Source organism: Scomber scombrus, chromosome 4 (assembly GCF_963691925.1).
Source record: "Scomber scombrus chromosome 4, fScoSco1.1, whole genome shotgun sequence".
Classification (NCBI taxonomy): Eukaryota; Metazoa; Chordata; class Actinopteri; order Scombriformes; family Scombridae; genus Scomber; species Scomber scombrus.
Window position 1 is genome coordinate 27,395,596 of NC_084973.1, and position 25,400 is coordinate 27,420,995.

Below are 25,400 nucleotides of genomic sequence, written 5' to 3' on the forward strand. Positions count from 1 at the left end.
CAACAGGTGGAAAACATAGGAGTTATCTTTGACTCTCATTAGAAATGTCACCAAGACTGCATTTTATCATTTAAAAAAACATTGCCAGAGGTCGACCGTTTTTCTCTCATGCCAGTACAGAGATGCTAATGCACACTTTTAATGCAGAATGGACAACTGTAATGCTCTGCTTTCTGGTCTCCCAAAAAAGAATATATCTCAGTTACAGTTCATTCAGAACTCAGCTGCATGTGTGCTGACAAAGACCAGAAAGAGGGCACACATTACACCGATTTTAAAGTCTCTGCACTGGCTACAAGTTTTAAAGAGGTATAAAGTGGGATATATTTAATTTCAGAGGTTTAACTACTGGACAGAAGATAATAATAATAATGATAATGCATTTTATTTAAAGGCGCCTTTCAAAGCACTTCAAAATTGGTAATTTTCCTGTCATGGACTGCCAACTGTGTGCTTAGCAGATGGCTTTACATAACATTTTCTCATCGCTAGCTAGTTGCCAACTGTGTGCTTAGCAGGTGGCGTTTCATAACTTTTTCTTGGAAAATATTTGTCTGCTGTGGTTGAAAACACCATGAGATTGAACCAAAACAGTAAAGCTTAACAATAAGCTGAAAGCTCTTTAAGGCCCCAATAGACACAGAGCTATTTGCAGGTTGCAAGTTTAATACAAGTGACACATCTGACATTACGCATTGTCATGTAACATATTGTTGTAATAAAAGATATATTGACTATAGCTGCTTTAATAATTTGATGCATTACTACCTTTGACTTTGCTGCTGACAGCTGAACTTGCTGTTGATCACTGGTCTTTGTTTGTTCACACTGAGATGAATCATCCATTAATGGAGGAGACTAAAAGTGGAGAAAAACAGTATGTGTTACATTCATGCATGCATTTTAGATATGAACCGTTATTCTTAATTACAAATGAAAATATGTAATTTAAAAAAAACTGAATAGCTGTGTGTTGAGACTGCCCACCACTCCTGTCATCTGGAGGTAATTATTCCAGCTTAAAAGGGGGCAAAAGTAAAGTTATTAGAGAGTAATTGTGTTCAATTATGGTTTATCATATTATTATTATTAAATCAATATGGTGTATCATATTATTTATTCAGTCAAATATAAAATCAGGGAGGCCACAATTTCACAAATGAACATCATACTACATTGAAGAAGGCTTTAAACTAGCGATTGAGACCATAAAAACATTTTGAGAACGTTTACTGAGGTTAGAAATCAAGTGAGAAGTTGGTGAATTCTCCATTGACTTGTATAAAGAGGAAGTCCTTTTGACACCAAAACGGTCGCCCCCTGGTGGCCTTTTGATAGAATGCAGTTTTAAGTTACTTCCGCGTTGGCCTCATTTCAGAGGACCAAAGCTCCCCGCCTGGTAGTGACCTGAGGTTAACCTACTGCTCCTCTCCTCTTCTCATACTTCTGTGAGATCTTCTCAGCAGGTAGAAACTGCAACAAGGTTAATGATCCACAAGGGACATTATAAAAAGAAGACATGACGTGCGAATGAGCGATAGAAAACCGATGGTCTCTTTTTAAAAAAAAAATTTTTTTTGGTGTGTCCCTTAATTATAGCTTCGCGAGACAAAATTCACGTCGACGAGAAATATCGTCGCGTTTCGTCTTGCGATCACACCCCTACCTTACACACTTACAAGTTTATCCAACTGTGTCACTTGGTTGAGTAGTATTTCACGCTGATGAAAAACTACTGAACGACTCCACTCATTGCTGGCCTGAAAGCAGTGTTTTTAATTTTATTAATGAATTAAAGATAGTACAATGTTGAGGTGGATGTCAGCAGCAACAGCCCTATATCTCTAGTGGAAACACTGCATTACATTAGATTAATTTGGCAAATGTTAAGAAGTTTCTTTAATCAAGTTACAATACAAGTATATTCAACCTCTGTAGGAACAATGCAAATGACATTTATTATATAGCTGTATTATATTATATTATCATTTTAAAGGATTTTTAAGGGGTTCCTCCTTATTTAACTCAAAGGTCTAAGATGTTGTAGAGTTTTGTAGAAATATGTGACTTGTGACATTTAGCTACATAAATAAAACTGACTTGAAATCATAACCAACATGAGCACATACCATACAGGTATTACAAAACCAGATTATCCTTTATTTTATATGAATTTATAATAAATGTAACGTCTTTGAATCAAAATCCAATGCCAAGTCCCAAATTTATTTAACAGCATAGATCTTGCAGACAACTCATTTTCCTAACATAAGCTTGTCAGAACTGTTTTCTCTTCTTTGTCAACTATACACATAAAACAGGAGAAAACAGTAAATGTTCCTGTTGTTTTTATCCACTTGTTCTCTTTTTCCATTAAGTTATCCCTCACGTCAATTCACTTCACAGTTTACATTCTCCTCTCACTCAAAACACTTATCCTCCACTGTGATCGTAACGTACCGAATAATTACAGCTGATACCTTGTACAGTCGGCAATCGATTAGACTGAGTAATATTTGGACCTGGTCTGAATCAGGTACCAGGTTGGGTCTAGATTTCTCAGAAGCAAGTGGACCTTTGGCTTGATTATGTCAATGGGAAAATTCAGTTTTTTCCTTTTAATACATTTGCAGAATTTTCTAAAATTTCTGATTTAGACATGGTGTCATTACGCAGTTTGTCCAGCAGAGCGCGCTTCAACTTCATTGTTCACAATGCTATCAGCCACATGAGGGGCGGAGTTAGCATCAGAGCTCAAGGTAGTACAGACTGGAGTCAACGGTGTGAACAAGCGTGTGAAATACATGCTGAGAAGTTCATTAACAATAATCCCGTAATTTTCCTTTTTCAATATAAGTAATGACATTAACTGTTAATTATACAGTATATCCTGTGCATGTATTTGTGTGTGTGTGTGTGTGTTACCTTTGGTTTCTTGAAGCCAAAGAACCCTGAGGAGGAGTGTGTGTGTCCCATCTCTATCAGAGGGGCAGTATGGAAGATTTCCAGGAGAACTCAAGGCCTTAAAAAAAGGAAAGTCTTCATCAAATGTTTTAACTCAGACTACAATTGTAAAATTACAAAAAATGACAACAGACAGATTACAAAAATACTCAATGTTGGTATCTCTTGATATCAACGGGCACCAAAGAGATTAAATAAGGAGGACAGCATTTGTTACTTTCTGAGCACAGATAATATAAGAAATAAGAAAATATAAAAAAAATATAAAATAATATTCTGGTAGTGAGTTTATGAAACATCTCTTTTACATGTGGGCAAAAACTGACTACTGACAAAGTAGTCCAATAAGACTATGAAAGGTATTTACTTCAAGTGTCAGTTTAATTGAACTGTATCATATATGCTGAACAAGTTCTCACCTTTGCTGGAACAAACATCGATCCTTCCTTCAACTGCCAAATCACTGTTTTTGCCTTTGATTATTTAAAATTTAAAATTAGAAAAACAGAAAAAACAATCTGATTTCGAATGATCAAATTACTGTTAAACCACAGCACATATTAAACTGCCTTATTTTAATACTTCACACAATTCTGATGTTTCAAGAGGTATGAGCTTTAAACCACTGGACTGGTTTGCTTCCAGCTGCTGGGCTCAGCTTCTGAATTATAATCTAAAAGCAATAATTGAGCTCACCAGAACACAGCATGAAAGTACACAAGTTTCTAACATGTTGTACCACACTCATATAATAGTAATACAACTATGATATGAGTGTGGTATAACATGCTAGATGAGCTATGTGTACAATATTCAGTTTTTATTACTTCAGTTCAACATACAGAGTCATGTCTGTCACATCTGTCAGCAAACACATCTGCTACCTGTCAACGGACACCAGAAGCCCCTCCCTCACAGGAAGTTGCAGGTCTTCCTTCTCTGTGATGATCAGCATGTGCGGGCCTGAAAGAGCAGGGCTGATTAGGAAAAGTCAAGCAAAAAAGAAATGTGTATAGAGTGTTTTTACAGCTCTTAAATTAAAAAAAGGGTCCTGTCATCCATCTGAGAAAAAGAGGGAGAGGGAGAGAGAGAGAGGAGAGAGGGAGAGAGAGAAAGAGAGAGAGAGAGAGAGAGAGAGAGAGAGAGAGAGAGAGAGAGAGAGAGAGAGAGAGAGAGAGAAAGAGAGAGAGAGAGAGAGAGAAAGAGAGAGAGAAAGAGAGAGAGAGAGAGAGAGAGAGAGAGAGAGAGAGCTGAAACCATGTCAATCAAAAGCTGTAGTGAATTTAAATGAGGCCATTTGAGGTCACAACATCACAACATCACAACATCACAACATCACAACATCACATGAGAATCTATATCATCAGGCTTCAAGTTGTACAATCAGTGTCATGAATCCAGCTGCCTCACAAGGTAAGACAGTGATAGAAGTGATGGACAGATGGTTCATCCAATCACCTGCCAAAGTAATTTTAAGTGCCTGCTCCTTTCCAGTTTCCAAGGAAGAGTTATCAGATGTTTCTGTGTAACAAACCATCTGGTGCCTCAGGTTAGCCCAAACAAACACTGATAAAAGTTTTCCCTGCTGTAATCATTCCTCCTGTTCATACTGGCTATTTAAAGATCCTGTTCATATGTGTTTTTAATCTAAGTGATGAGATAAAAAAATCCACAATTTGTCCAAACAGTCATTTTGTGCAAAAAAATGCATGTAAACGTTTATTTGAAGCTTGAATGAGGCTTCAGCAGTCTGAGGATATCTGTCACATTTACAATCTTTTTAGCATCAAATTCCCACTTTGTTTCCCTGTTGAGCTGCAGTGGAAGTACAGTAACAAACAGACACTTTGGCACTTAAAAAACTGTAATACTGAAATATATATACTCATTCTTTTTTTTTTTTTACAGAAAAAGGAGTGTGGATTTTGGCCTCCATCACTTTCATTGCAAGTCCATTGTGAAAGGATCTTCTAGTGGTCAGTATGATCAGGAGGAATGATTACAGCAAGAAAAACACACTTATTGTTCATTTGGACTGCTGACTATTGCCAGACTTGAACAATTGTAAACCTGTCTTTCAGAAAGCTGCAGAATGTAATTTCTTTACATTAAAAGAAATGTACATTCGAGACTCAGAGTTGGGAGACTGCAGAATGTTTTTTAAAAAAAAAGACTCATCTTTATGTAAATGCACCCAAACATTTCTTACATGTCATGGGACTGAAGGTGAAGATTTTGTGAATCTGCATGTGGGAGGTTCTGCAACACGTGTGTTAGCATGTCACACACACGACTCATAAACATTCCTCTGCTGTAAGGTGGGAGAGTCCACTGAGGCTGCTGCTGGAGAGGAGAGGTGGGCACGGCATGATGATTGTGGGCACTAATAGCAGACTGCACATTTGCACCATCAAATACAGGTTGAGGTTTACTCTTTGATGTTCACCTACATACACACAGCACATTAATACATGCTGGTAAGGAATAGCTTACGGTTCATTATTATATTATTTGCAGTAGTTGAAATGCTCTGTTGTTAGCTTGACAGCACACATTTGTTCTTTATTTTGATATAATGTTGAATAGATCTATCGTAAATTATTTGATATGACTAGCTAATAGTGTTAACCTTACTATTTGGTCATAGTTTTCATATTTTCATTGATGGCTGTATGTGCTGTCGATCTTTAGTTGCAGACGAGAGACCTCTGGTGGACATTTGGAGCATTGCTTGTACTACCGTGACTGTTTACAGCAGCAGTGCTACTGTCATTATTTATTTGTTTATTCAACCAATTCTATATTTTCTGTAGTTTTTTAATGTCCTTCAGATAACAACAACGTCAAGAAGTCATTCTTGGCTGTTTATTCATACTGGATAAACTACGATGTACCCATCTATCTTTAACCCTGTGGGACATTATTAAAGATTGTTGACTGAACTCCTGGATAGCTGCAGTTTCTCTAACAGAAGACTAAAGCCAGACTTGTATACGCCAGTATTCAATCAGATATATAATATATTTATTGTATTTTTAGTACTATTTTAGTGCTATTTCTATTGTTATTGTATTGCAATTGATGCTGCAGTGTTGAGGAGCTGAAACCCAATATTGTTACCCCCTTAAACTTGAATAATGGGATGTAACAATAAGAGCCTGACTGATATATCGGTCAACCATATTATTGGCTGATACTGACCTATCAAACATACATAGGTATCGTTGAATATGTTGTCTGATATGTGCCAATATTTGTTTTATTGTTTAAAGTTTGATAGGCAGCATTTTATTAGACGTTCTTAATTCAAGTTTAATATATAAATATTTATTTTTGTTCTGTGCGGTTTGTTTTTGCTTAAAAAAATCACAACTAATTATAATTATTGTATAAAATGACATGAAACATTAATCACCACTTGGAATTTAATAAAGTTTATTGTTAAACTGTGAAGTGTCCTGCCTCCATTACATAACTTGTATCTTCACAAGTGTTCGATAATCACTTTTGAGGGATCATTGCAAAAAAAGAGAAAAATGATAATTATAAATTCTGTGCATAACATTATCAGCCAATATATTGATATCAGATTTTATTTTTGCTCCTTTATATCTGTTTCGGCATCAGCCCCAAAATCCAGTATTGGTAGGGCCCTAGTAACAATAAATGAATACCAAATGATTTAATTGACTAGAAGTTAGACCAATTAGAGTATAAAAATGACTATTAAATATCCCCAAATTAAAGTCAGAGTCAGCTCTTTTACCTCATTGTCAATCTTTTATTTCAAATGTAGTTTGTTGCAGAGCAAAGCCAACACAGCAACAATGTGCATCCTTTCATATACATATGAATACTGTATGACTTGTTTGTAGACAATGCCAAAAAATTTGGGTTAAAGAAATTGTCATGTTTTCGTCTCACAGTGGAAAAAGCAGAAATCCATTAAAGTTAGTATGATCATTGGTATCATCGAATACACTATAGTTGGCAGGTAAAACCATGAACACCACATCCCCCTTTTCCAGCTGAAGAACCAGTGAATTAGAAAATCTGGTATAGCCATGTTCATCATTGAAATTATCATTAAACAACACTCTCTTGTCATTGTGATAGAGATAAATACGACTCCATACTTTAGTCCGGACATCCACTGTAGTGAATGACAAGTAGTAGACTCCTCTGACTGGGGCTGTGAAGTGGCCTGCATCAGAGGAGAAAATCAGTGAGACTTTTTCCTGCTGTTGAACTTCCTCTTCTCTAAGTTCAGTAGGCTGTTGCTTCTCAATACTTTGGTCAGGCTGCTGTAGGTGGGTTTGTCTAATCTGAAGGAATTGTTGTTCAGTGCTCTTGCTTTGTTAACATCACATTACCCAGCGACTGTATAGTCTGTAAAAGTTGAAAGCTCTCAGTTACACATTCAGTGAGTCAGTTTGCATCCCATAATGTTAATAGAAAGCGATATAACAGAGAGATATAAGTGATCACCTTAAAACAGACCAAAATCCTGTCAAAGCCTTTGCAGAACATTTCATTCTCTTGTGTTTTGTAAACTATCTGTAAATGTCTGTGCAAAGGTTTTGAAAAGGTTTCACAAAACTGCATTAACGAGAAACTCACTTCATCACGAAAACCTCATCAGTCACCAAATGAAATGTAATTACATAACACAAAATCACACACATGACTCAATATTAGCAAAGTACCAACGACCTGGCTCAAGCCCTCTGAGAGGACACAGAGAAACTCCATTAAAAGTGTTATGATGCACTGTAAAAGGTTGAATGGGTGAGATATCTCAAAAGAGCCAATTCAAAGAGAAATTTCTCCTCCTCAAACAACCAAGTGTGCAGCTGGAGCCATAGTGGAGAAAAAAAGCAATTATAAAAGATGGAGTGAAAGCTCTAATAATTAATACACATTAAAAACATTTAATAAACGAATTATAATGAGTTCATTACATTATAATAGTTCATGTGTGTGTGTAGCAGAAAGAGATGAGTACCTGTAGTTGGACTGTAGGCCTGACCAAAGTTGGTGAAGACTTTACTGAACTTAAGTGTTGTGTCAGTATTGAAGGGTCCAACTTGTCGATTATCAGTGAGACCAAGTGAGAACGCCACCTTTGGTCGGTCTGTGTGAATGTGAGAAGATTCACATAGAGGAAAAAAATAGCTCCACTTATAAACAGTTGATGAACAAATTGTATTGTGTCTCTTTTGGTGAATAGTATTCATAGAAACTGATGTTACTCTGATCATGTTGCATTTGGACTTTTTGAACGGAGCATGGAGCTTCTGTGATACGGCAGTACAAGCAGGCTGATTACTGGATGAAGTTACTCTGTAATAATGATATAAACAGTTTACCTGCATTCTGTCTCTTCAGCTCCTCCACCTCGTTTTCACTGGTGTTCATTCTGGCCTCCAACACTGTCAACACATTTAACATTAATATTATTGTGAAGTATGTTTATGATTAGCAGGTTTCAAATTGTTAACATGATCACTATGGAGGCTGACCTGTGCTCTTATCTTCAAATGTTGTTTTTCTGGATTGGAGATCTGAAATAGAAGGCAAAATTAATAATTATGAATTGATCTACAGCCGATTTAAAATATAATATTTTCAGATTCACAAAAACAAAAGGTATTTCAAAACTATTCAAAGTCAACTTTGGGAAATTGATGGGCCAAGTAAAAGCAGATCTTACAAAATGTGAAATTCTCCCACTGTCTCTAATAGGGCAAATAGCAGCAATAAGAATGAACATACTGCCAAGATTACTATTTCTTTTTCAGTCATTACCTATATATATACCTATTCCTGTTTCCACTGTCACTACAATCAATAAGTGGCTGCCAAAATGTATATGGCAAAGTAAACCACCCAGACTTAAATTTAAAAGGCTACCATTCTCAAAAGACAGGGGAGGTCTGGATTTGTCCAGTCTGAAAGAGAACTACTGGGCAGCTCAACGTAGGTCAATGGTTGCCTGGATATCCCAAGACACTGATACTATATGGGTCAGAATGGAGCAGAGTGACTGCTCAGATAAGCCATTGGACTCAATCCCATGTTTCAATAAGGATCACTGAGGGAAATAGAAGATTACAAAGTATGGGTAAAAACACTGTCATTATCCAGAGCTATAAGGGAAGCAAATAACATAGATTTACTTCCAGCTAGACTTGATACAGGTTTTAAAAGATGGGAAGTCCATGGTTTAATAGTTTTAGATCAGTTGTTTGAGGGAGATGTTCTGAAATCTTTTGAACAGCTCCAAAACAAATATGACTCACCAAACCAAGACTTTTTCAGATACTCACAAATAAGACACTACTTACACAACCTTCATCTAATATAGAACTTTTTTATTTTATTTTCTATTATTATTATTTTATCGATTGAGGGAACGGTTAAAACAAAGCTCATATCACATATATAGAAGATATTGTGGGAGAAGTTAAACAATAATAATCTGGATATTAAAAGAAAATGGGAATTAGAGATGAATATCATCATTTCTGATGAACACTAGGAAACTTCATGTAGCCAGGTACAGAGGATAACTAGTAGCCCTAATTGCAAAGAGTTTGAATGGAAGATTAAAATAAGATACTTCAAAACCCCACGTTACATCAACATGGAGCAATACCTCAGAATAGTGCTGGAGGGGATGTGGCTTGCTGGGAGACCACAGGCATATATTTATCAGAATATTGGCAAAATGTACAAAAAGAAATGAAAAAATGCCTATTTATAAAATCAACATTATAACCGTCATACTTCATATGAGGGATATTACCAGATGATCTTGAAGAGAATAACCAAACATATCTGTTAAGAGTTGTCCTCTTGATAGTAAATAAAGTAATTACAGCCTCCTGACTTAAGCCACACCCTCCCACAATAACACAATGGAGGGAAAGAATTCAAGATGTTTACCACATGGATTATATGACAGTGGCATTACAGATGAAATCAGATGCCTTCATTAACAAATGGACTCCCATTGCCCTACATTTCAACCTGATGTGATACACTAGTTGGCCTGCCCCCCCTCTTCCCCTTTTATTTCTTCTCCTCCTCCTCCTCCTCCTCCTCCTCCTCCTCCTCCTCCTCCTCCTCCTCCTCCTCCTCCTCCTCCTCGCTGGTTAGATTTTGACTGGTCAGTTTTAATCTTATTCTTCTGTTGTAATGTATATCTCAATGTATTACTGCACATAATACAATATTGTGATGATGAAACATCCTCATTTAACCTACATATTCTGTGTTATTAAGTTTTGCCCTTGATGGGTAAGGTCAAGAGATCCATGGACTAGTAACCGCTTAAAGACACTTATACCGATGACATTTTCTATTTTATTTTATTGTATCTCTTATTGTACTGTATAAAACATTTATTGGATGACTGCACTTGATAAAAGGGAAGAAAAAAAAAGTTTGAACAAATCTAATATTGAACTTGTCTCTGCTAAATAGATAAATATCTTTTGACTTCTCTTCAGTCACTTTGGGAATTAAAACTGGCAAACGTTCATCATGAATCACACCTTAATATAAAATAAATGTATTCTCTTTGCTAGAATACAGTAAAAAAGAAAAGTTTTTGCATTTTAATTTATTGTTGTAGTTTACCTGTGTTCTCTATCTTCAGCTCCTCCACCTCGTTTTCACTGGCGCTCATTCTGGCCTCCAACACTGTCAACACATTTAACATTAATATTATTGTGAAGTATGTTTATGATCAGCAGGTTTCAAGTTGTTAACATGATCACTATGGAGACTGACCTGTACTCTTATCTTCAAATGATGTTACTCTGGATTGAAGATCTGCAATAGAAGGCAAAATTAATAATCAGATTAATAATTGATCAGCAGGCAGAGGTTTTTACATTTTATTGATTGTTGTAGTTTACCTGTGTTCTCTATCTTGAGCTCCTCCATCACATTTTCACTGGTTTTAAATCTGGCCTTCAAAACTGTGAACACATTCAGCATTTTTATATTCAAGGAGATAATCTACCTAACTGGAACTTCAAATATTTGTATGTCTTCCTGATGAACCAGTAGATGTGTAATTTCCAGTTTACTGCTGTTCTTAATAATGATATAAGCGGTTTACCTGCATTCTCTATCTTGAGCTTCATCATCTCGTTTTCACTGGCGTTCATTCTGGTCTCCAACACTGTGAATATATTTGAAGTTTTTCAGTAAAAGCTTTATTTTGAGTCTTAGATCTTAAAGAAGTTGTTACATTTAACTCTTGAATTTGACAGTAAAAAAAAAAAATAAAATATATAAAATAAATAAATTACATATTATTTTATAAAATATAAATATCTACCTGCATTCTTGCTTTCACTGGCTGTCAGTCTGGCCTGTATGGCTACAATAAAAGCAGTAAATTACTCCTAAAAGTAATGTCTATGTGAACATTACATGAATTTGTTGATCACTATGTGAATGAACCTGTATTCTCCTGCTCCAGCTTCTCCATCTTGCTCTTGCTGTTGCTCAGCTCCACACTGTGTTTGATGGCCATGTCTCTCAGCTCCTTCAGCTCAGCCCAGATGTCAGGGGTGATGTTGGTCTGATCACTGGTTGCTATGACACCCAGGATCTCAGACTGAACCGCCGTCTGAGTGATATCATTCCCTGTCACCCCTCCACTCTCACCCTGAGCCCTCGTCCAGTACAGACAGAGCAGCAACACCAGAAAAGCTGCAGCACGCCTCATTGTGAAATATCACCTCTTTAGACAGCAAGATGAAGTCTGACACCACTCCTTCAGTTCCTGTCTTTATATACACGTAAAACAGGTCACTGAACTGCTGTATGAGAATTAAACAGGTGTCTTTGATAACCAATGCAAAAATAGCACCAAAGATCCTTGAACACTGAACTTAAAGCAAACAACAAGTTAGAATGATTCTCCTTCTTACACAATAACAGCATTAAAGGACAGGTTCACAATCTTTCAAGTCACTCTTAAAACAACAGTCAGTTGCCCAAATTAACATTGAAATAGTTTTTCTTATCATATTAATTCCTCCTGTTCATACCGACCATTAGAAGATTCCTTCATAATGCACTTACACTGCAAGTGATTGTGGTCAAAATCCACAGTCCTCCTTCTGTGCAAAAACGTATTTCAAAGTTTATCTGAAGCTAATATAAAGCTTCAGCCATCCAAATTATTCAAATAAAGTAAATTTCTTTCAGTGTTAAAGTCTTTGTACTCACAAAGTCATTCCTTTTGTTACTATATTTCCAATGAGTTCAACAGTGGAACACTATCCGTGGAAACAGAAAGAGGGAATTTGATACTAAAAGACTGTAAATGTGTCAGATATGCACTTGATATGACTACGTCAGACTGCTGAAGCCTCATATAAGCTTCACATCAACTTGTAAATGCACTTTTGAACTAAATAACTGTGTGAACAGTAGGGTTGGGTGCCGAGGTCTGTACTGTTAGTGGTACCGACCGAATTATGACAGTACTAAAGAGTATTGATTCACATTAAATCAAGCAGTGCCTAATATACCTTCAGACACATCATTGTTGAGCAGAACGCCAAACCTGGGCATATGCAACAGTGTGATGTGCTGTTGCTCTGTGACACTTTATTTGGGGCTTATGCATGCAGTTCTGCCTGTTCTGGGTCATGCTGGACAGGTAAAACTAACATTTCACTACACATTGTACTGTGTATAATTGTGTTTGATAATTATAGTCTATCTCTATATGTTCATATTTTCATACTTTTATATTGTTTTTAAAATGTTCAAAATATATAGCAACAAAACTTAAGTAAGGATTTTGGGACTTTTTGGTTTGATACTTCAGGCGTTACAGATTACGGGTAAAGTACCGAAATGAAGTACAGTTGAGTACCAATACCGAACATCGGGTAGCGGTAATGGTATCAGTTAAATGTGAAAGGTACCCAACCCTAGTGAACACACTGTGGATTTTGGTCCCTCATCACTTTCATCAAAAGCTCATTTGAAGACGATATTTATCAGTCAGCATGAACAGGAGGAATGATTTCAGTGAGGAAAATCTCTTTCAGTGTTCATATAAGCACCTGACTGCTGTTTTAAAACAGACATGGAAAACTGTGAACTAATGAGTTGATAAATGGGATTTCAGTGTCTGATATTTTTGTGTGTATGTGTTGGTTTTCCTAGACTCAGGATTTAATATCCCCAAATTAAAGTCAGAGTCGGTACTTTTACCTCATAGTCATTCTTTTATTTCACATGTAGTTTGTTGCACAGTAAAGCCAACACAACAACAATGTGCATCCTTTCATATACATATGAATACTGTATGACTTGTTTGTAGACTATGCCAAAAATTTGGGGGTAATGAAATTCTCATGTGTTCGTGTCACAGTGGAAAAAGCAGAAATCCCTTAAAGGTAGTATGATAATCGCTATCATCATATAAAGTATAGCCGGCAGGTAAAACCATGTAGACCTCTTCCCCCTTTTCCAGCTGAAGAACCAATGAATTAGAAAGTATGGTATAGCCATGTTCATCATTGTAATTATAATTCCTCAACACTCTGTTGTCATTGTGATAGAGATAAACATCACTCCATACGTTAGTCCGGTTATCCAGTGTAGTGAATGACAAGTAGTAGACTCCTCTGACTGGGGCTGTGAAGTGGCCTGCATCAGAGGAGAAAATCAGTGAGACTTTTTCCTGCTGTTGAACTTCCTCTTCTCTAAGTTCAGTAGGCTGTTGCTTCTCAATACTTTGGTCAGGCTGCTGTAGGTGGGTTTGTCTAATCTGAAGGAATTGTTGTTCAGTGCTCTTGCTTTGTTAACATCACATTACCCAGCGACTGTATAGTCTGTAAAAGTTGAGAGCTCTCAGTTACACATTCAGTGAGTCAGTTTGCATCCCATAATGTTTATAGAAAGTGATATAACAGAGAGATATAAGTGATCACCTTAAAACAGACCAAAAGCCTGTCAAAGCCTTTGCAGAACATGTAATTCTCTTGTGTAAACTATCTGTAAATGTCTGTGCTACGGGTGGAACGGTTTACAAAATCAACTGTTCGGTTCATATCTTTGTTTTGGGTTCGGTTCGGTTTATTTTGTTCTTTTCTTGGGGGGGGGGGGTTACACTTAAGTTCTCATGTTTTTAACCTGGATGACGTCATCAAGGCAAGAGTGCAATACTGTTTAATAAAAAAATCCTTAGTAGTTTAACACTAACCGACAGTCATGTATCAAGGAATCTTTTAAATTAGTGCCTCAGAATGATGAATTAACATTATTTTACACTGGCTGGGGTCCGGGATTCCCCCCGGAGAAAAACGACATCAGGAGGGATTCCCACCTGACCCCAACTGACGAAGGAAAAGATTATAACAATATATAGAGCTGTCACATGAAGACCATCATGCATGCATGCTCCATAATACATTAGTTTGATGAAGTTACTAGAAATGTCCCGTGCTACTTCATTTTTCTTCGTCATTATTTTTTTTTAATGTGTGCATTGATTTATTTACAGCCACTGCACGTCTCCTGTTCAAATGGATCAATTTGCCTCACAATGCTAATATACAACAAGCCAACTCTAAAATAAAATGTGTAACTTATCCCAGGCTACATTATATAGCCTATTAAGCACATTGCAGGATAAAAGAGAAAAAACACAGAAGGAAACTGTTTTATTGATGCTGCTCAAATCCGCCTGTGGCACGTGTAATAATAATAATAATAATAATAATAATGATATTAATAATAATAATAGTAATAATAATTGATAATAATAATTTCCTTAGGGATCATTTATTAGTAACCGATCAACCGCCATGCTAATAATAAAAGGCTATAGATATTTATTTTGTAGAGATATTTTGGGTCCACACATGTTTGTGTATCATACCATTCGTGTTATTTTAGTTTGGCTGCTTTGCTTTTATCAACCTGCATCTGGAGATGGTGAGGCTCTCTCAGGTCAGTAGATGCTGGTGTTTGTACTGTTGAAAAGATTGGCACCAAGCCTCCATCCTCCATAGGTCCCACGTATAATAATGTAAAGCCTCCGCGTCGTGCCAAATGAAAAAACAAAAAACAAAACTTCACTGGGTTACTGGCACGTTGTGCGTGTCATGAACCGAACAAACCGAACAATACACATATGACCCGAACCGTGACAAGCGTTCCGAACGGAATGGATTTTTTTCATGAACCGTTCCAGCCCTAGTCTGTGCAAAGGTTTTGAAAAGGTTTCACAAAACTGCATAAACGAGAAACTCACTTCATCATGAGAACCTTATCAGTCACCAAATTAAATGTAATTACATGACACAAAATCACACACGACTCAATGTTGGCAAACTACCATCGACCTGGCTCAAGCCCTCTGAGAGGACACAGAGAAACTCCATTAAAAGTGTTATGATGCACTGTAAAAGGTAAAATGGGTGAAATGTCAAAAGAGCCAATTCAAAGAGAAATGTCTCCTCCTCAAACAACCAAGTGTGCAGCTGGAGCCATAGTGGAGAAAAAAAGCAATTACAGAAGATGAAAGCTGCAACAATTAAAACATATTAAAAACATCTAACAAACAAATTATAATGAGTTCATTACATTATAATAGTTAATTTGTGTGTGTAGCAGAAAGAGATGAGTACCTGTAGTTGGACTGTAGGCCTGACCAAAGTTGATGAAGACTTTACTGAACTTAAGTGTGATGTCAGTATTGAAGGGTCCGATAAGTCTATCATCAGTGAGACCAAGTGAGAACGCCACCTTTGGTCGGTCTGTGTGAATGTGAGAAGATTCACATAGAGGAAAAAAATAGCTCCACTTATAAACAGTTGATGAACAAATTGTATTGTGTCTCTTTTGGTGAATAGTATTCATAGAAACTGATGTTACTCTGATCCTGTTGCATTTGGACTTTTTGAACGGAGCATGGAGCTTCTGTGAGACGGCAGTACAAGCAGGCTGATTACTGGATGAAGTTATTCTTTAATAATGATATAAACAGTTTACCTGCATTCTGTCTCTTCAGCTCCTCCACCTCGTTTTCACTGGCTTTTATTCTGGCCTCCAACACTGTCAGATCAGATAAGATATCAGATAATCTTGAAGAGAATAACCAAACATATCTGTTAAGAGTTGTCCTCTTGATAGTAAATAAAGTAATTACAGCCTCCTGACTTAAGCCACACCCTCCCACAATAACACAATGGAAAGAATTCAAGATGTTTACCACATGGATTATATGACAGTGGCATTACAGATGAAATCAGATGCCTTCATTAACAAATGGACTCCCATTGCCCTACATTTCAACCTGATTATACACTAGTTTGCCTGCCCCCCCTCTTCCCCTTTTATTTCTCCTCCTCCTCCTCCTCCTCCTCCTCCTCCTCCTCCTCCTCGCTGGTTAGATTTTGACTGGTCAGTTTTAATCTTATTCTTCTGTTGTAATGTATATCTCAATGTAATACTGCACATAATACAATATTGTGATGATGAAACATCCTCATTTAACCTACATATTCTGTGTTATTAAGTTTTGCCCTTGATGGGTAAGGTCAAGAGATCCATGGACTAGTAACCGCCTGAAGACACTTATACCGATGACATTTTTTATTTTATTTTATTGTATCTCTTATTGTACTGTATAAATACTTTATTTGATGACTGCACTTGATAAAAGGGAAAAAAAAAAGTTTGAACAAATCTAATATTGAACTTGTCTCTGCTAAATAGTTAAATATCTTTTGGCTTCTCTTCAGTCACTTTGGGAATTAAAACTGGCAAAAGTTCATCATGAATCACACCTTAATATAAAATAAATGTATTCTCTTTGCTAGAATACAGTAAAAAAGAAAAGTTTTTGCATTTTAATTTATTGTTGTAGCTTACCTGTGTTCTCTATCTTCAGCTCCTCCACCTCGTTTTCACTGGTGTTCATTCTGGCCTCCAACACTGTCAACACATTTAACATTAATATTATTGTAAAGTATGTTTATGGTCAGCAGGTTTCAAATTGTTAACATGATCACTATGGAGGCTGACCTGTGCTCTTATCTTCAAATGCTGTTACTCTGGATTGAAGAACTGCAATAGAAGGAAAAAATAATAATCAGATTAATAATTGATCAACAGTCAGATTTAAAATCCAATTTTTTGAAATTCCTTGGATTCACAAAAAATTGACCAACAATCAGATTAAATATATCATATTGAACTCGACTCTGCTGAATAATTAAATATCTTTTGACTTCTCTTCAATTATATTGGGGATTAAAACTGGCAAAATTTCATCCTGAACCACACTTTAATATCAAAGAAATGTATTCTTATTGCTAGAATACAATTAAAAAGTATTTACATTTTTTTGATTGTTGTAGCTTACCTGTGTTCTCTCTTTGGAGATCTTTGACCACATCTTCAGTGGCGGTCATTCTGAACTCCAACACTGTGAACACATTTAAAAACATTTATTTTGAATCTTAGATATTAATCTCAGTAAACATCTTAAATAAATTGTTACATTTAATTCTTGAATTTGAGAGGAAAACATCACAAACATGAATTCATTATATATAATTTAATAAAATATAAATATCTACCTGCATTGTTGCTTTCACTGGCTGTCAGTCTGGCCTGTATGGCTGGAATAAAAGCAGTCAATTACTCCTAAAAGTAATGTCTATGTGAACATTACATGAATTTGTTGATCACTATGTGAATGAACCTGTATTCTCCTGCTCCAGCTTCTCCATCTTGCTCTTGCTGTTGCTCAGCTCCACACTGTGTTCGATGGCCATGTCTCTCAGCTCCTTCAGCTCAGTCCAGATGTCAGGGGTGATGTTGGTCTGATCACTGGTTGCTATGACACCCAGGATCTCAGACTGAACCTCCGTCTGAGTGATATCATTCCCTGTCAACCCTCCACTCTCACCCTGAGCCCTCGTCCAGTACAGACAGAGCAGCAACACCAGAAAAGCTGCGGCACGCCTCATTGTGAAATATCACCTCTTTAGACAGCAAGATGCAGTCTGACACCACTCCTTCAGTTCCTGTCTTTATATACACGTAAAACAGGTCACTGAACTGCTGTATGAGAATTAAACAGGTGTCTTTGATAACGAACGCAAAAATAACACCAAAGATCCTTGAACACTGAACTTAAAGCAAACAACAAGTTAGAATGATTCTCTTTCTTACAAAATAACAGCATTAAAGGACAGGTTCACAATCTCTCAAGTTGCTCTTAAATCAACAGTCAGCTGCCCAAATTAAAGTTTGTAGTGTAAAGAGATGATAAGAGCAATGTCAGTCTTTTATTTTTCATAAATATGTATCTGTTTGTTTTCCAGACTCAGGTTGTAAAGGGTCTGGATCATGGTCCATGTGATGTGTATTTTTATGTGTCATAAAGCATTTATTACAAATCCAGCACAACAAAAAACATTCCTCAAACACACATTCACAGAGGGAAAACCAGAAAACCATCAAAGGTGATACAATTGAAAGCCAAATTAAAAAGGTAGATTTTCAAAGGATAAAAGCAAATCTGATAAATAGGAAGGAGTTAGACCATTAAGAGCTTCATAAACCAATAAAAGGCCTTTTTAACTGTATTTTAGATATTAAATTATGGATGGCTGAGACTTTTCTACAGCTCAACCAGGACAAATCTCAAATTTTGGTCATTTGTACTGAAGCCCCGAGGTAAAAACTCAATGAGAAACTGCAGGCACTGGCACTGAACCCCCGTCAACGGGTGGAAAACATAGGAGTTATCTTTGACTCTCATTAGAAATGTCACCAAGACTGCATTTTATCATTTAAAAAACATTGATAGCAGTGATCTTTTCTCTCTCATGCCAGTACAGAGATGCTAATGCACACTTTTAATGCAGAATGGACAACTGTAATGCTCTGCTTTCTGGTCTCCCAAAAAAGAATATATCTCAGTTACAGTTCATTCAGAAGTGCACTGGCTACCTGTTTGCTTCAGAATTGATTTTAAAATGGAGACAAAACCCTCTATCTTCTTAAGTTTTAAGGAGGTATAAAGTGGGATATATTTAATTTCAGAGGTTTAACTGCTGGACAGAAGATGTCCAAAAAAATGTTTTAAAGTCTATTCTCAGTCTTTGTGCACTGCAGGCTTGAAGTGTCCACATCACATTTGTGAAAGTTAAATATTGGACCAGGATTGGCTTCTAAACTAGTTGTGATGCATTATTTTATCTTTTAATTGCTCAGTTTGCATTAGTTACCAATTAGTTACCAAGTACATTTTAACTAACCCTAACCCTGTAAAGCATTTGATTTGTTTGAAAGGTGCTATATAAAGAAAAGTTGACTGATTGATAGCTGTGATGCTAATTTTGCCATGACTCCCATTTATTTATGCTAACAACATTAGCAATAAAAATATTGTTCAATTTTACTTTTGTGTTTTCCATGGCTGGATAATTGGTCATTTTCCAGGTTTTCCAGGACACGTGGGAAACCTGAAATAACCGGCTCGATTGCTGCGTAGTGCTCCACTATGTTCACCAGCTAGTTGCCAACTGTGTGCTTAGCAGGTGGCTTTTCATAACTTTTTCTTGGAAAATATTTGTCTGCTGTGGTTGAAAACACCATGAGAGTGAACCAAAACAGTAAAGCTAAACAATCAGCTGTAGGCTCTTTAATCAGACACAGAGCTCTTTGCAGGTTGCAAGTTTAATACAAGTGACACCTCTGACATTACTAATTGTGATGTAACACATTGTTGTAATAAAAGATATATTGATTATAGCTGCTTTAATAATTTGATGCATTATTAACTTTGACTTTGCTGCTGACAGCTGAACTTGCTGTTGATCATTGGTCTCTGTTTGTTCACACTGAGATGAATCATCCACTAATGGAGGAGACTAAAAGTGGAGAAAAACAGTATGTCTTACATTCATGCATGCATTTTAGATATGAACCGTTATTTTTAATTACAAATGAAAATATGTAATTTTAAAAAGCTGAGTAGCTGTGTGTTGAGACTGCCCACCACTCCTGTCATCTGGAGGTAATGATTGCAGCTTAAAAGGGGGCAAAAGTTATTATTATTGTGTTAAATTATGGTGTATTGTTATTTAACAATTTTAAAGTGGTATTGGGTGGCAATTAATCACCTAAAACACTTACACTTAAAATGTAAAACTACTGAACAATTTCACTTATTGCTGGCCTGAAAGCAGCTTTTTTTATTAATTAAAAATGATATCATGTTGAGGTGGATGTCAGATGCCACAGCCCTTTTATTCTAGTGGAAACACTACATTACATTAGATTCATTTGGCAGATGATTTTGTTTTAATCAACTTACAATACAAATACAGTACCATTCAAAAGTTTGGACGCACTCTATCATTCAAGTGAATGGGAAGATGTGTCCAAACTTTTGACTGGTACTGTATAACCTCTGTAGGAACAATATATGTCATTAATGCAATGTACAATTTAACACATTTCCTCACCAGTGGAGTAATGCTCCTCTTTTTTGATGGTTCATTGTCAGGATGAGCAGCTGCATCAGGGACAGACTTGTTTTCAGCTCCAGAGGAAAAGACAAGTAATTTAGACAATGTAAGAAGAAATTGAAGTCAGAGCAAATTGAGATCTTTAGTATATTAAAATGTTTTGATTTTCTTTAATTACAGACTGAGAGAAATGAATAGTGCATCACACAGAGCACCATTTAAAGCTGTTGTTTCATACAGTGACCTATCTACTACTCATTCAGAAGAATGCAAATGACATTTATTATATAGCTGTATTAAATTATATTATCATTTTAAAGGATTTTTAAGGGGTTCCTCCTTATTTAACTCAAAAGTCTAAGATGTTGTAGACTTTTGTAGAAATATGTGACTTGTGACATTTAGCTACATAAATAAAACTGACTTGAAATCATGACCAACATGAACACATACCATACAGGTATTACAAAACCAGATTATCCTTTATTTTATATGAATTTATAATAAATGTAACGTCTTTGAATCAAAATCCAATGCCAAGTCCCAAATTCATTTAACAGCATAGATCTTGCAGACAACTCATTTACCTAACATAAGCTTGTCAGAACTGTTTTCTCTTCTTTGTCAACTATACACATAAAACAGGAGAAAACAGTACATGTCATGTTCCTGTTGTTTTTATCCACTTGTTCTCTTTTTCCATTAAGTTATCCCTCACATCAATTCACTTCACAGTTTACATTCTCCTCTCACTCAAAACACTTATCCTCCACTGTGTGTCGTAACGTACCAAATAATTACAGTTGATACCTTGTACAGTCGGCAATCGATTAGACTGAGTAGAATTTGGACCTGGTCTGAATCAGGTACCAGGTTGGGTCTAGTTTCCTCAGAACCAAGTGGACCTTTGGTTTGATTATGTCAATGGGATATACGCTGCTTCTCTTTGAGGTTTGTGTCAAATTAATATTCTGGTAACAGGCCACAGCACTAATATCTACCAACTTACAAAAACTATTTAACATGACAAATGAAAGCATCATGTAATGTGTACTAGTGCCCGGTCGATATTATCGGCCAATATGAGCCTTTCACAGATATACCCGTATCAGCATATGTTTTCTGATATGCGCCAAAACATAACAGAACAGAACAAAACCTTTAATGCAGAAAATGATGCTTTGGGTGATTTAGACATGGTGTCATTACGCAGTTTGTCCAGCAGAGTGCGCTTCAACTTCATTGTTCACAATGCTATCAGCCACATGAGGGGCGGAGTTAGCATCAGAGCTCAAGGTAGTACAGACTGGAGTCAAGCGGTGCGAACAAGCGTGTGAAATACATGCTGAGAAGTTCTTAACAATAACCCCATAATTTTCCTTTTTTAATATAACTAATATAACATTAACTGTTAATTATACAGTATATCCTGTGCATGTATGTGTGTGTGTTACCTTTGGTTTGTTGAAGCCAAAGAACCCTGAGGAGGAGTGTGTCCCATCTCTATCAGAGGGGCAGTATGGAAGATTTCCAGGAGAACTCAAGGCCTTAAAAAAAGGAAAGTCTTCATCAAATGTTTTAACTCAGACTACAATTGTAAAATTACAAAAAATTACAACAGACAGATTACAAAAATACTCAATGTTGATATCTCTTGATATCAACGGGCACCAAAGAGATTAAATAAGGAGGGACAGCATTTGTTACTTTCTGAGCACAGATAATATAAGAAATAAGAAAATATAAAAAATAATAAAATAATATTCTGGTAGTGAGTTTATGAAAGATCTCTTTTACATGTGGGCAAAAACTGACTACTGACAAAGTAGTCCAATAAGACTATGAAAGGTATTTACTTCAAGTGTAAGTTTAATTGAACTGTATCATATATGCTGAACAAGTTCTCACCTTTGCTGGAACAAACATCGATCCTTCCTTCAGCTGCCAAATCACTGTTTTTGCCTTTGATTATTTTAAAATTCAAAATTAGAAAAACATAGAAAAAACAATCTGATCTCGAATGATCAAATTACTGTTAAACCACAGCACATTTTAAACTTGTGATGCCTTATTTTAATACTTCACAAAATTCTGATGTTTCAAGAGGTATGAGCTTTAAACCACTGGACTGGTTTGCTTCCAGCTGCTGGGCTCAGCTTCTGAATTATAATCTAAAAGCAATAATTGAGCTCACCAGAACACAGCATGAAAGTAAACAAGTTTCTAACATGTTGTACCACACTCATATAATAGTAATACAACTATGATATGAGTGTGGTATAACATGCTAGATGAGCTATGTGTACAATATTCAGTTTTTATTACTTCAGTTCAAAATACAGAGTCATGTCCGTCACATCTGTCAGCCAACACATCTGTTACCTGTCAACGGACACCAGAAGCCCCTCCCTCACAGGAAGTTGCAGGTCTTCCTTCTCTGTGATGATCAGCATGTGCGGGCCTGAAAGAGCAGGGCTGATTAGGAAAAGTCAAGCAAAAAAGAAATGTGTATAGAGTGTTTTCACAGTTCTTAAATTAAAAAAAGGGTCCTGTCATCCATCTGAGAAAGAGAGAGAGAGGGAGAGAGAGAGAGAGGAGAGAGGGAGAGAGAGAGAGAAAGAGAGAGAGAGGGAGAGAGAGAGAGAGAGAGAGAGAGAGAGAGAGAGAGAGAGAAAGAAAGAGAGAGAGTGAGAGAGGGAGAGAGAGAGCTGAAACCATGTCAATCAAAAGCTGTAGTGAATTTAAATGAGGGCATGTGAGGTCGCAAGATCACAACATCACATGAGAATCTATATCATCAGGTTTCAAGTTGTACAATCAGTGTCATGAATCCAGCTGCCTCACAAGGTAAGACAGTGATAGAAGTGATGGACAGATGGTTCATCCAATCACCTGCCAAAGTAATTTTAAGTGCCTGCTCCTTTCCAGTTTCCAAGGATGATCTATCAGATGTTTCTGTGTAACAAACCATCTGGTGGCTCAGGTTAGCCCAAACAAACACTGATAAAAGTTTTCCCTGCTGTAATCATTCCTCCTGTTCATACTGGCTATTTAAAGATCCTGTTCATATGTGTTTTGTGATGGGGGAAAAAATCCACAGTGTGTCCAAACAGTCATTTTGTTAAAACAAAATTCATTTAAAAGTTTATTTGAAGCTTGAATGAGGTTTCAGCAGTCTGAGGATATCTCTCACATTTACAGTCTTTTTAGCATCAAATGTCCGCTTTGTGTTTCCCTGTTGAGCTGCAGTGGAAGTACAGTAGCAAAAAGAGAGACTTTGGCACTTAAAAAACTGTATTGCTGAAATATATTTGACTCATTTGGACGACTGAAGCTTCATATTAGATTCTGATATCCTTTTAAATCTGAAAAAGGAGTTAGGATTTTGGCCTCCATCACTTTCATTGCAGGTCCATTATGAAAGGATCTTCTAGTGGTCAGTATGAACAGGAGGAATTATTACAGCAAGAAAAACACACTTATTGTTCATTTGGACTCCTGACTATTGTCAGACTTGAAAAATTGTAAATCTGTCTTTCAGAAAGCTGCAGGGTGTAATTTATTAACTTTTAAAGGTTGCTACTCAATATAAACTGGAATAATTACCAGTAAGGAGTTTGAATTCAGGAAATATTTATAGTATATATATATGAACATATGATGTATTTGGAGTTAGAAGCCAAGAAAAGATGCAAAGTGTGAAGACAGAAGAACTTACAGCACTGGGAAGGAGCTCTGGGTCCAGGCCATAACGAGACTCAGAGTTGGGAGACCGCTGAAAGAAAAAGAAAGGCATTTTTGCATATGCACCCAAACATTTCTTACATGTCATGAGACTGAAGATGGCCTTATATTTCTAGTGAGACTTTTCTGGGCAGTCCAGAGATTCAAAGTACTTGCTGCAATATCAGGTCTAGAGAAAAGCCCTCTCTATTAAAACATTACATTTTTATTTTTTGAGGCTTATAAAAAAAAATATATATATATAAGACACCATTGCCTGAAGTACATCACCGAGCACTACACTAACAAGAACAGACCAGTGAACACCAAAAACTGCTCAGAACTGCAAGGTGCATGGCTAGTAGCTGCTTTAATAGAGGAATCTACTACAACTGAAACAATTAGTTGACTCACAGAGAATTAGTAAGTGCTGAAGCTGGTAAGTGAGCTGTTTCTGGTCTGACTGCAGCACTTACTTGAAAGAATTAAAGTTGCATTGTGATCATTTTGGTGCTGGTATATAATCTGCATGTTGGGACTAATTTGTGATGACCTGTAAAGATAATTGGACTGTTTATGGATGAGTAAGTGCTACACGTTTTGCTTTAGTGCGTCTGGTCTTGCTGCAGATTTTTTTAAACTATACTGATGCTGCTGAACCTGGGCTAGTTCATTATCATATGATTTTGGTGAATCTGCATGTGGGAGGCTCTACAACATGTGTGTTAGCATGTCACACACAAAAAAAATTAATCACAAAGATGCACTTCTGCGTTTCCACATTTCCTTCAGAGTTAAAACATGAAACACTTCATGAAACACATTATTTAATACAGAGATAATCAACCCCTAATTTTCTCTGAATCTTTTTTAACTTTGAAGATTATTTATCAGAATACACACAGAATCTACGCCTACTATACATTATTTATATATTTATTGTATTTTTTAGTACTATTTTACTGCTATTTCTATTGTACTGTTTTACTGTTTTGCTGTTGTTGCTGCAGTGTTGAGGAGCTGAAACCCAACAATTTGACCCATTATAGTTGAATAATGGGTTGTAACAATAAATCTTCATTATAGACAATTATGGAATAACTAAATCTTATCAGATGGGATCTCTGAGACTACATCAGAGATAAATCCTGAAACTGACAGTTAATTAAAGACATGTTT

The 25,400-nt window shown here is 36.4% G+C and overlaps 1 protein-coding gene across 1 annotated transcript in view; it reads right to left on the reverse strand.

Annotated features, from left to right (window-relative positions):
• Window positions 1-6,755: 6,755 nt before the first annotated feature.
• The window catches only part of LOC133979073 (uncharacterized), an 81,012-nt gene continuing 62,367 nt past the window's right edge, over window positions 6,756-25,400 (reverse strand). Inside the window, exons 14-19 of the mRNA XM_062417507.1 lie at window positions 16,885-16,947; window positions 10,890-10,952; window positions 10,762-10,803; window positions 8,334-8,396; window positions 7,970-8,098; window positions 6,756-7,168 (exon numbers count right to left, since the gene is read on the reverse strand). Of these exons, the coding sequence (XP_062273491.1) occupies window positions 6,885-7,168; window positions 7,970-8,098; window positions 8,334-8,396; window positions 10,762-10,803; window positions 10,890-10,952; window positions 16,885-16,947 (644 nt within the window). The 3' untranslated portion in view covers window positions 6,756-6,884. The remainder of the gene's footprint in view (window positions 7,169-7,969; window positions 8,099-8,333; window positions 8,397-10,761; window positions 10,804-10,889; window positions 10,953-16,884; window positions 16,948-25,400) is intronic.